This window comes from Liolophura sinensis, chromosome 7, assembly GCF_032854445.1.
Source record: "Liolophura sinensis isolate JHLJ2023 chromosome 7, CUHK_Ljap_v2, whole genome shotgun sequence".
In the NCBI taxonomy this organism is placed as follows: Eukaryota; Metazoa; Mollusca; class Polyplacophora; order Chitonida; family Chitonidae; genus Liolophura; species Liolophura sinensis.
Genome location: NC_088301.1, coordinates 21,626,000 through 21,639,718, shown reverse-complemented (window position 1 = coordinate 21,639,718; position 13,719 = coordinate 21,626,000). Strand labels below are relative to the sequence as shown.

The window sequence follows — 13,719 nt, the reverse complement described above, 5'->3', positions numbered from 1 at the left end:
ACATATTGATTTCTGGATTTCAAACTTTATGTTCATCCAAAAATCATAAAAAAAAGACCTGCACTCCAATTGGTCTACAAATAATACCATATAAGCACCTGTGCGCTTAACACAGACCCTGCAAAGTTCAAGGCCTCAAGGGTTTCTGAATCTCTAGATATGTCTGTCACGTGAACATGCAGTCTGGAAATATATTAGTCTGAGCTGCTAAAATACATGTAATACATGCAGTACCGAAACTCCACAACAGAAAAAAACGACAGCCATAATTTTGTTGAAAATGGCTGAAAACTCGAACTTAAGTCTGTAATCCGTACCAGTTGAAGCCACGTACATGTGCCAAATTTAAATTCAAAATAAACAACCGGCACAGAAATGGTAAATAATTTTTTCTTGAAAATGGACAAAACTGGCAAAAACCTAAGCCATCATTGTAAATCATCATAGTAAAAACATGTACTAATTAAGCTTGAATTCAACACAATGAAAAAGTTTTATTTGATTTATTTAATATTTGATTGGTGTGTTACGCTGAACTCAAGAATATTTCACTCGCGGCGGCTAGAATAATGGTGAGAGGAAACCGGACGGAGTGAAATAGTTATATATACATATATATGTATCTAATGAACACTTAAAAGTTTACAAATGGACATACAAACTGACAGACAACAATATTACAACCCATCACACAGGCAAGCACATAAAAACCAGTTACTACCATAGGAATAAAAACCTACCAACACTTCCATGATGCACCTGGAGGAGAACCGCCAGTAAAAGCATACGCCAAGCCCTCAGTGGGTACATCCCTGAAAATAACAACGTTAACAACACTTTAGTGGTCATTCTAATCAATATGCTACAGGAAACACACAGAGGTATGTCATAAATGTTAGACTGATACATATACTCATGAATGATTTAAACAGCATAATTACTGAATCTATGGCTACTTTTGATACTGTAATGTGTGCAAACTCTTTGTCTGATTACTGTTAATATTTACTTGTAAATGTCGTGTTTGTTTTGTCACCCTGTCAGAGGGCCTCTGGGAAGAACAGTTTTTGTAACTGACAGAGTAAATGTTCATCATTTGTCACCCTCAAAAAATAAAGTTACATATATATTATGTATATATTTGTATATAATTAGCAAGTGCTGTAAGCTTACTTCCAAAACTTAATTCACTCAAAAGGAGAATTCCTTGTCACAAGATTGCTATAACATCACAAAATTTACCAGAAGTTGTGCAAGGATTTAAATAATCACAAATCTGTGCAGTTGTGTTCAATGAATGCACCGGGAAAATTTGGACAAGTCACAACAGTCAACAAAATTAGCCAAAAGTATATTAAAAAAAACATAAACAAATAGCTAACTTTTCTTACAGTAGTGAAATAGTAAGCAGCATTATTTTTTTTTATTTCTTTTGATTTTGAACCAGTCTTGCTTCATTTAGTGTGATCAGTCTTGTATAAACTATGAGAACAGATTGAATCTTCATAATTTGCCATCGAATCATATCAACTGTTCCCGAACACTCATGAACACAAAGTTTGACCCGAACTCTTTTTCACATAATTTACATGTGTAATAAAGAACTTAATTTATGCATTTAATTATTACCCCTAAATAATGTAGCCCTCTTAGATACTGAATGTGGCGCAGTATCCTGTGCTATGCTGGAGATACAAGTACTCCTGGGGGAAAAAAAAACTTGTAAAAGCTTTCCGCAGCTTTAACCACGGACTGGTAACAGGTATGTTTTGACGGCCGACACAGATAGACATTACCTGGGCAAGCTAAGAGATGTAAAGACAAAAATAGCACGGGGCATCTTTAGACAGCTGGTTTAAAAAGCGATCACTAATGGAGGACCATTAATGGACTGCTGTCATGTAGACAGCTTGGAGAAAAAAAATTGAAAACAACAGACTGATCTCTCTTTTAAAACGTGACAACAATTAATCGTCTGATGTGGTGGTAATTGATGAGTGGTACATCACTGAGGAGGAATCCATTGGTCTTGGTCTTGTAGCTTGTCAAAGTCAGTGATGAATGACTTTCTCTCCACACTTACAAAGGCCAATTTGACATTATCTTTTATCTTGTTGAGCTGTCAATGTGGTACAGGCTGTGATCTCGTCCTACATAATGTAATACTGTTTGTTTACAACTACCTGCTGAGTGACCTTAACCCCACACAATCCTTCAAGTTCCACTGATATTTGTAACCATGAAACACTCACTGCAAAACTTGCCTTTATCAGATGTTTGTGCAATTCGTCATTATGACAATATACAGACACACCAGAGCCATGAATTTTGTTGATTTTTTTGTAAGATTTATGGGCAAACAACTGGGAAGTCTTACAAAATATTTACTGCTGCAAAACAGTAAATATTCACCATCAGAAATGTGTATGATAAGAATGAAGTAAATACACATGCAGTTGTTTAAAATCTGCTTTTGCTTTGTGTCAGTGGAATGATTGTGCCCAAACATCAATCACAAATGGCTGTGCCCAAACAACAATGATAAATAATTGCTCCACTATTACAACTAACGGTGCTCAAACCATGAATGGTTGTGCCCAGGCAATCATGAATGATTGTGCCCAAAAACATCAATCACAAATGGCTGTGCCCAAACAACAATGATAAATAATTGCTCCCACTATTACAACTAACGGTGCTCAAACCATGAATGGTTGTGCCCAGGCAATCATGAATGATTGTGCCCAAACTACAATCATGAATGATTGTGCCCAAACAACAATCATGAATAATTGTGACCAAACAACAATCACAAATGATTGTGCCCAAACTACAATCATGAATGATTGTGCCCCAACAACAATCATGAATAATTGTGACCAAACAACAATCACAAATGATTGTGCCCAAACAACAATCATGCAGGTGTGACCCTGCATTATCCCCGTTGGTAATCACAATGGCAACTAAAGAAATACCGAATAAACAAGATAGATTCAAGCTTTCCCAGCCTGTACTGCCACTATTGTTCTGTGGGTGCCACTGATGTGGAATAAGCCTCTACTGGAATGTATTCTATTTATCTCTGTATGCAAACACACACTAACTGCTCAACAGTCCTTTGATACAAATGTGCCGCTGTTTAGAAATGGAAATTAACTGACCAATAAACTTAATCCATGGTTGATTCTGTAATTGTCTGGTAGATTCAACAGATTAGTGAGTCAAGTCAATGCCCTGCAGAAGTCACCATAAAAATAGAGTAATGGGTTTCCACACCAGTGGTTTTTGTGAGAGCTGTAGGAATTGAAGCCATCAACTGTAAAACTACACCTAGAACTAGTGGTTCCAGTTAGCACATGTATGTTTACATGTCTATGATATAGGTATGCATGTAGAGACAGGGAAGACCTCCCCGTTGACCATGCCATTGATGCCTGCAACACCATACCTATACAGTATAATATGCTTTACTCTTCAACATATTGACTGTATATACATGCAGTAATATTATACAGTACAATTCCAAACATATTGGCTTACAAAATGAGCAAAGTATATACTTACACGTCACCTGAAATGTATTTAGTAACTCAAACTTTATAATATCTCAGAAATCATTAATGTGGCTTATTTCAAAGCCAAAGTTAATTAAATCTTAATTAAACCTTAATTAAAACCATGTTTTAAGCTTTGATCAGTTTTGAATGATCATGTCTATACATACAGCTGTAACATTTGTCCATTTTCTACAAACACCAAATACCTGTTGAAAGTCAGTGAACTTCACCAGCTGACCATTTAATGTTGTTTTGAAAAACTGTTAAGTTCTTAATGCTTGTTTTCAATAGGTCCAAAATTTTACCTGACTGACAAATTCAACACCCAGATTAAAGTGTAGTATATAGATCTTGATCTTTCTTTGTTGCTTTGTAAGTCGAAAACTGCCTTCTGACCACAGCCCCTTTTTTCATTTTATGTCAAAAGGTAAATTTACACTAAAGTCAGTGGCAAGCACCAATTTAGATTTATTTATTTATCTGAATGGTGTTTTATGCTGTACGCAAGAATATTTCACTCATACAATGGCGGCCAGAATTCTGGTGGGAGGAGACCAGGCAGAGCCAGGCGGAAATTCACGACCATCCATAGGTTGCTGAACACCTTCCCACGTACGCAGAATGACCTGGACTTGATCTCACAACGACTGCATTAGTGAGAGGTCCCTGGGTAATTACACCGCCATGCCGTGCTAACTCCCTCGGCCACAGAGGCCCCCCAGAAATTTATAATAGCTGCAAAAAACATCCATAAAAAGCCGATCCTGTAGCTTTTCTTGATATCTTGCATTGTCCATGTACCACCAGATTCTTCTCTAAGTGAATCACACATATTGTTACTGATAAGATGTCAAAACCTATACTGGATTCCTTCACTTCCCTGCTTGTGGGTCTAGAAACATAATGAGTGACAACACTCACCAAAGGAATGCAGGTTTGTAGTTAACTCAAGGGAAAGTTAGTCACTAACCTGGGAAAGTTAGTCACTAGCCTGGGAAAGTTACTCACTAACCTGGGAAAGTTAGTCACTAACCTGGGAAAGTTAGTCACTAACCTGGGAAAGTTAGTCACCAACCTGGGAAAGTTGCTTGGGAAAGTTAGTCACTAACCTGGAAAGTTGCTTGGAAAGTTAGTCACTAACCTGAAAAAGTTAGTCACTAACCTGGGAAAGTTAGTCATTAACTTGGGAAAGTTGCTTGGGAAAGTTAGTCACTAACCTGGGAAAGTTAGTCACTAAGTTGGGAAAGTTAGTCACTAACCTGGGAAAGTTGCTTGGGAAAGTTAGTCACTAACCTGAAAAAGTTAGTCACTAACCTGGGAAAGTTAGCCACTAACCTGGGAAAGTTGCTTGGGAAGTTAGTCACTAACCTGAAAAAGTTAGTCACTAACCTGGGAAAGTTAGTCATTAACTTGGGAAAGTTAGTCACTAACCTGGGAAAGTTAGTCACTAAGTTGGGAAAGTTAGTCACTAATCTGGGAAAGTTAGTCACCAACTTGCCAAAGATCTCTGATTTGTGCCAGGCATTCCGCTTTGCTTCCACCCATAAACATGACCTCCATTGTATAAGTGAAAAATTCTTGAAAGTCAGATTAATCAACAATCAAATAAATAATAAATCAATACATCATTTGATTAATTAGTCTTTCTCTACACTAGAGGTGAATACCTGGTGCACTTGTTGATACACTTCAGACAAACTGACCCCTGATACCTTTTACTTGTATCTAAAACGGCACTTTCAATTCTAGCACATAAATGCATTAAAATGATACTTTTGAAGCCAACAGTTAAAATTTTCTGATAAGAAACTGATCAAAACTTCAGAAAAAAACACTTTTACATGGCCATAAAAGGTGGATGAAGCAGTCAGAATCAAGTCAAAATGTGTCACTCAGAAAATGCTGAACTTAAACTGTGTACATGTATATCGTGCAGTTACAGCAGTGTTGTCACGCAAGTGGGTGTTAGTTACCCAGTGTATAAAGGTGCGACAAGAACAGGTGAAACAGACAGGTGAGAATGGGAAAGCTGGTGACATTTTACCTTTCACATTAGTGTCGGCAATAAATCTCATGACAGCATTCACCAACACAAAACTCGTTTATCTTGCATGCATCTAAACCTGACTAGAACATACACAGCAACATGATCAGAAATAACAAACCTACCGCTACAGAAACAAGATCAAATTTTGTCTTTTTCAATGTAATGCACAGCATTAGACTATCTTGGGAACAACTGAAAACAGGGGACTTGAATGATTTATCACCAGGGTTTAAGATATCAATTATTACGAATAGCCAGAGGGTACACTGTGGCTCAGCTCTGCCTGGAGAAGCTGTATCAACAACGACGCCCTCTATTATAACAGGTGAGAGCTATCCTGAATTACACACAGCTAATTACAGTAGATCAAAGGCTTGATCCGTCTCATCTCCCAAGGTAAATGTCCAGAAAATTGACCCCGTCAGGATTCGGATGAGCGTTAGCACCGGTGTGTAAAATATTGCTTAACAACGATCAGAAGATAGCCTAGCTTATCTCTCGTCTTTATCTCACATAACTACTCTTATTACATAAGCCTCTATTACTATATTAGCTTAAATAAGCCCCAAAACGCCACATTACAGCAGCTTGTTATGGCCATTACGTGGTAAAGAAGTTGCAACTCGCCCATTAACTAATTGCCAGCAGCAAAACAAGTTTATGGAGAAGGATGAGTTTTCCGTTAAACTCAAGCCTGCACACTGGCTTAACGGCTCTATGTTCTTAGCCATCATCGCATGCAAGTTGTAGCTAAACCAAGCCCTTAAATAATAATTCTGATGGCAACACTTAAATTTTTCTCTCACAAAGATGTCCTAATTGACTATATAAGGTGGATGAATCAATCAGAATCAAGCAATCTCTGTCACGTAAAATCACTAAACTTGAGCTGAAATACAGTAGGCTGCTTAACACTCAAAAAACGATAGGAAACGTTTCTTTGTGATTACAATTTCAACATTTATTTATCCATCTTCGGGAGAGTGCTAAATATCCTGCGCTCTCCTGGTGAACTATACATATACATTATGTACTTATTTACTTATTTGATTGGTGTTTAATGCCACACTCCAGAGTATTTCACTTATATGATGGTGTTCAGAATTATGGTGGATGGAAAATGGGCAGTGCCCGGGGGAAACCCACAAGCATCTGCAGGTGGCTGGCAGACCTTCCCACGTACGGGCGGATATGAAGGCAGCAAATGAGCTGGACTTGAACTAATAGCGACTGTAGTGGTAGGAGGCTCCTTGACTTGAACTCACTGCGACCGCATCGGTGAGAGACTCCTGGGTCAGTGGGCTGCGCTAACCACTAAGCCACCAAGGCCCCTACCTTAAACTCTGTGATGGGACTACAAAATTCTGCTTGTGTACAACAGTGAGCATGAAATCTCTTCACCTTTGCTCTGCTGGCTGAGTGAAAAAAAACAACAACCCATCGCTTTGCTAATGACATGCTGATGCAGCAGTTGTTGGCATTTACCAACGGCGTACTAGTGGGACAAGCTTACTACAATGGTGCTCTGTGTTTGGTGTACAAATCGGACTTTCGCCGCCAAAGTCATTACCTGTTGTACACGTACATCAGGCAAACGACAGTGTTTGGCTATAGAACACTGTAGGGTGGAATCTAGGATTTGTATGTTTAATAACATCACTGACGATACATATGTACATGTATCCACAGCATGTCCGTTCAATAAAGTCAATGGCAATGCTGTACATGTACATCCATAGCAAGTCCAATTCATGTACATCCCAAGCATGTCAGTTAAATAAAGATAATGACAATATATATGCACCTCGAGAATTTCAGTTCAATAAAGTTAGGAAAAACAAAACATATGCATCTAGAATATAAAGTTTGTTCAGTATAATATATATATATATATATATATATATATATATATATATATATATATATATATATATATACCAAGCATGCACCCTTCCAATAAAACCACTGACCAACTGCATCTTCAGCAAGTCTGTTCAACTAAGTGGTGCAGGACACCTGAACACAAGTTTGATAACAAGCAAATCTCGCTCTAAAAGGTTATTTTGCCTTACTGGAATTCTCGCCGAAACTAGTTTCCTTTTCTTGTTTTAAGTTGTTTACATATTACATAAAAAACACTCCAAGCATGACCAGCTCATATTACACAACCTCAAACAGATTCCAGTGATCACCTGACCTCCTGAATCCATGCAGACAGCAGAACTCTAGGCTTGATCAGCGTATATTACAAAACCTCAAACAGATCCCTGTGATCAACTAACCTCCTGGATCAGGCACCACTAATCCATGGCAGACATGATCAATGAATAGTACAGAATCTCACACAGATCCCCATGATCAGCTGATTGACCTCCTGGATCCAGACGCCAGAAATCCAAGCAAGATCAATATATATATATATATATATATATATAACAGAAAATTACACAGATCCCCATGATCAACTGATCGACCTCCTGGATCCAGAAAACGCCACTACAGGCATGATCAATGTTCAATTATCAGTATTGACCTTGACTCTGACATTATTGAAGACCCGTATTTGTCTGGTGACACCCCTGATCGTTTTCTTCAGTTAAACGAAAACAAGAATCCCTTGCACTGTCTCTGCACTATTTAACTCGCCTCAATCTCCAATTAGCGCCATCTGTTTTCTCAGCAAACATCAGGGGTGGATAACTTACTAGCTGAGCCGTTACATTTTAAGCTGTACAATTCACCGCTGTCATTATTACTAGATTCACTGTTTACCTTGCTCTGCTAAAAGGCAATAAAGCTAACACTAGGCGAGGCTCGCACAGGCCACATGCATCGACTTCTCTCAGACTGCGATCGAAGCGGGGAGACTGTCGTGGAAGTTATTTTATCCTTAGCACTGGGAGAAGATTTCCATGGACATGCATATAATAACATTTCATAAGAACTTTTCAGACGCATAAAGAATCAGAATCACTATTCTCCAAAAGGTCTGCCCTGAACAAACACGAACCCCTACTGAAAAAAAAATCTATGAGACGGTAGTTACCATACTTGACAGTCTGACACACAAATTGTCTAAGACTGCGGGATAAATTACTGAGTTTTCGTGCAACGACTCTGTATGTTTTATTCACCACTAAAGCATACCAATTAAACACTTGTAATAAAGACAAGGCTTAGGTACACCATTCAGCTCTGAAAACATTGGTCAATTATTCATACGTGTGACTCAGATGTACAAAAAAACTTCCCTATAAATCAGTGATTAATTTTCACTTGAATGTTTGCGAAAGATTACCACCCATTCATCTGGTTCTAGGTGGCACAATATACACAGGCATCCATCGTTTTTATCAAGTTTGGTGACTTGGAACAAACCCAAATCTGACCCCAACAAAACAGGGCCTCTTTGGTATACAGCAGGCTAAGTCTAGCTCCCCGTCAAACATTAGGCTTGTGAAAGCAATTTAGTTTCTAATACCCTAACATTAAAATACCAAGACTCTAAAGAAAACATAGACTTTAGTGCTGTAAGTGACAAGGTACATTACAGCCAGGAATTGCCTTTTAGCCTACTTTACTTGTTGTTAAGTTGTAAATGCTTTAAGTCTATAACCAGTAACAGGATTGAGTGAGCTACTGGTAGAAAACCCCACGTTCCATGTTGCAGATGAAGGGAACCTTAGCAGCTCCAAGAATGTCAAAACTGTACACTGGATCTAACAGCTGTCAAGCTGAAAGTGGAACTCCAAAACCACAACCTGGAATTATAACCAAGTTTGAATCTCCTACCACCAGTTATTACTTGCTAGTGTAACAGTCTGACAAAAGTTCAAAATTAGCACAAGAAGTTATAACATTAGCCACTAACAAATACAACAGTCGGGATGCTCATTGCAGCATGAGAAAGTCAGGAGCGGTAGAACATTATAAAAGTTGGGGGGGGGGGGGGGATGAGACAGCAGAAGTAGTATCCCAGCCCACGAAGCAAGAGTCCAGGGGGTGTCCTGAAGACGAATTCTGGTGACAAAATTGTGATAAATCCAGGATAGAAAGACCATTATTTCAATGGAGGGGGAGCCCCAACACTTTAATTTCGAAATCGAAATTGATTCTGTATCACTTTAAATCATATTTTTAATGCCAACACGACAGTTATCCTTACACAAAATTTATCAGACTTCACAAAAAAAGGGAAGGTTGATAAATCAGTCAAAATCAAATGAAATATTAGGTAAAATACATTAATTGAAAGAGACACACACCTGGATGTATAAACTAAAAATACTACTAAATTTTATGTCAGCTCAAGTGAAATAAAGCCAAAAGGTCTCACAAACAAAGACACCCAGTAGGATGTATATATAGGTCCCTATATATACCTTGTACATATATATTGTATATGTATATCTGAAAGATGCAGCCATGTTGGAAATTTGACACATAAAAATCACGTTTCAGCCATGTTGGAAATTTGACACATAAAAATCACGTTTCAGCCATGTTGGAAATTTGACACATAAAAATCACGTTTCAGCCATGTTGGAAATTTGACACATAAAAATCACGTTTCAGCCATGTTGGAAATTTGACACATAAAAATCACGTTTCAGCCATGTTGGAAATTTGACACATAAAAATCACGTTTCAGCCATGTTGGAAATTTGACACATAAAAATCACGTTTCCATGATGCAAGGTAAGATAATTTTATATCAGCTCAAAGAATCGCTTAAAGATTCACACAACAATCCTGATGCCAAGAATCGCATTCTACAGATTATGAGAATAACAGATTCTACATGATAACGAAGAGAATTGTGTACGGTTCAACTACTGTCATATGTGAATGTTAAAAATATACATTTAATTGTTTTAACCTGTTTTATATAGTAGGACAACTACATCCTCAAGTATTTTCATTGCAATTAAGTGAATGAAAAAACAAAAACAAAACAAAGGACCATCATGTGCTTACATAAGCGCCACAGCAATTTGGAAGCAAAAAAATAATAAAAAAAATAGAAATGCATTAATGGCAATTTCATGAACGTAATTCAATTAAATTAACCAGAGACACTACATTAGATAACATTCTAGGGCAGATTTTTTTTCTCTCCAGCTTGGAAAAGCTGTGCATGAGTATTTAAGTGTCTTTTTCATAAAGCTGAGTTTCCTGAAGCAGTTTTGCTGTAGATGATAATTCGATGACCAGATGGTATAGACAGTATGAAGACAACATAAAGACATGGTAAAGACAAGCCAGAGACCCGTCTACAGTCAGGCGCCCAAGGAACTGGGCGACAACCTCCCAAGTGGAATATTACTTTTTTGCCTCTTGTAAGAAACTTTTCTGCCATCTCCACCAGCCAGGAGTACATGAAAGTCCAACAGAGGGGACACTTTGATGAAGTGCCTATCAAGAAATGGGGCTTGACAGCAGAGAAATTTCGTAACATGCAAATTTTTTTTCACAGGCCTTGTGATTTCTGCATCAAACGGAGTCAGGAATGACAAAACTCGGGGAGCCGTAAATAAGGAAATCTGCAGGGTGCCATGATAGCTTTGACAGAAACATTCATATCAATTATAAGTTACAGAATATTTTTTTTTTCATAGCCATATATATCTGATGTGGAAAACTGACAGATGCTGACAGCATTAAAGCCTAGCATAAGGGGTATACATTCATAATGACTGGGCTAGCTGGCATGCCGATACCATTGACAGTCAACGCACATCATCCTGTAAAAACAGAAATCACGGCAAATCATCGAATTTAACAACAGAAACCGACATTACCTGTTGCTGGCTGTAGGATAATCCTGAGGTTTGGTTAGAATTTATCCTGGTGTATGGGATCATCTGTGATCCTGGGCAGCCTGCAGCGTGCTGCCGTTATTCCTTACTGTAGGCCTGCCAGAAATCCAAGGTGTTGATTTCAAACGGATTTCACAGGTAGATGCACTGAGCCCTGATCTGTTGACCTGCTACTACACCCTGACCTGTTCTATCTTAGCACCACATCAGTCAAGATTTTACCGGGGCATCACCGCATGTGGACTATCCAAAATCATCAAATAACCAGTCTCTTCACTACACTGCTAGCACACACATCAGTCTTTTTTCCTCTCAGTTCAAAGATTTCAAAGCTTAACTCCTGCACCCCAAACAAAATAGATCCCACATCATTCTGTCTCGGGTATGAATGCTAGTCAGCTGCTAGCGAGTCAACAGAGTGTTCAATAGGCAATGACAAAGCAACCCGCTGAATGCGAGAAGGTGTTGTGTGAGGCAGGACTCGGAGAGAATAACAACACAACACCGCGGCCAACAGTACACTGAGAGCTGAGCTTTAGCTGTAGCCTGTCTGTGCTCTGCTCTCTGAAGTCATCCAACAGAATGAGTTAGGGGGAGGCCCTAACATACAGCCAGTAAGAGCCCGGGGTCAGCCTTGTCAATGGTGGGCCCCATCACCCCCTTCATTCCAACACTATGTCCCTTCACACTTCATTACCCCCAGATACCAGCGCTAAAACGACAAAGCCTTTATGGTGGCAAACTTCCATTCATGGAGTAACAAGAGTTTTTGTTGGCCGATCAACTGGAAGTAATGACTACACCACCTTGTGAATTTTTATGGCTTCATTTTCCGCGGATTTCTACCTCAATCAAGGAAAACTACATGAGGGGAGAACCTAGGTGTTAGTTAACAGTTACTCTCACTATAACTAAAGCTGAACTGTCGCCAGATTATTTCGACTAAATACTGCTCCCTTTCATAACCCCGAATAAGATTTGATTGACAGAAAGTGGACAGCCTGGGCAGAGAGCTTCTGATAAAATCAAGCTCCCAACATCAAAACGCCCCTCAGGTTTTCAAACAAATTCAAACCACATGATACATGATGTTTACACATCAATGAAGACTCGTCACACAACTCACCACACCATGTTTATAAGAGTTCACAATATTTCCTGTCCGCACAGAGATTTAATCTGCAGTTTACTAACACTGGCAAAAACACCAGTCAGTCTACCCAAAAGACATCAATTCCCTTTTAAGTAGTTACAAAATTGATATCCATTAGCGGAATACATTTGAAGATTATATCATTGTAGGTACACTGAACAAAATCGTTTGAGAAATGGTTACCATTTATCGTACTTTAATTATAGATTGCCTTCCTATAAAATATCCTCCAAAATGTTATACTGTTAAAGAAATTCAAAAAGTTCTTCATGTACTTTTCAGAGAGAAATGTATGTAGATAAATTCTCAGGCTGTTTAACATCCTTTGATGATAAAACAAAGGCCACTTACAGTGTGTTCTTTTTTTTCAGCAACAATACAGCATAACTGTTACACCATTTGTGTGAATGACAGCCTCGATTCTTGTCCACATGGAGTACATTCTTTGTTACACTTTATTGCCTTAGGTAACAAATACCTATGGTGTTTTTTCTGGCAAGTATCAGTTTTGAAGAGGAAACTAAGCTGTGAGAAAAAACTTTCCAGAAAGGCCAAGAAGATTCACATATGTTCAACAAGATAGGGCCATCATTCGTATAGTTAACACATGTCCTTCAGTCACGAAGAGACAAAGACTCAGAAGTCTTTCACCAAATGGAAAAACACAGGAGCTGGCAGATATTGTTCAGATGTTCAAACATTTTAAGATCTTAGCTGTCTGTGCAAACCTACGTGTACATGTTTCACACCTAAAATCAATTACTGATGAAGTTTTCTTTCTTTGATTTTCATCTTCCTTATTTCCATAGGGTTTAAAAGTCAGGAGTAACACCACAGGTATATGAATGAAATTAAATACTGGTTAAGCACTAATAAGCTAAAAAAGATCTTTTCCTTCGAAATGCTTTAAAAGAGATCCTTATGACATATTCCATACACGGAAAAGATCAGAGGAAAGATCTATTTAAATATCACAGGTATGTGACTGAAATTAAAAGCCGATTTTAAGCACAAATATGCTAAAAAGATCTTTTTTTTTTTGCTTTACATATGCTTTACAAAGAAATGCTTCCCTATGCTGATCAAAGATCAGATAAAAGTTCCGTCACTATTTCAAGTTATCTAAGGCCTCACTATTTT

General features: G+C 38.2%; 1 protein-coding gene across 3 annotated transcripts in view; it reads right to left on the bottom strand.

Annotated features, from left to right (window-relative positions):
- LOC135471826 (inactive tyrosine-protein kinase transmembrane receptor ROR1-like) overlaps positions 1–13,719 on the bottom strand; it is an 87,380-nt gene that overhangs the window by 52,675 nt on the left and 20,986 nt on the right. For 2 of the 3 annotated variants that reach the window (XM_064751194.1, XM_064751196.1), the window contains exons 1-2: positions 11,409–11,937; positions 741–812 (exon numbers count right to left, since the gene is read on the bottom strand). In XM_064751194.1, coding sequence (XP_064607264.1) covers positions 741–810 — 70 coding nt within the window. In that variant the 5' untranslated portion in view covers positions 811–812; positions 11,409–11,937. Of the gene's footprint in view, positions 1–740; positions 813–11,408; positions 11,938–13,719 lie in introns of those variants that run through there. The other variant, XM_064751195.1, reaches the window with a different exon arrangement.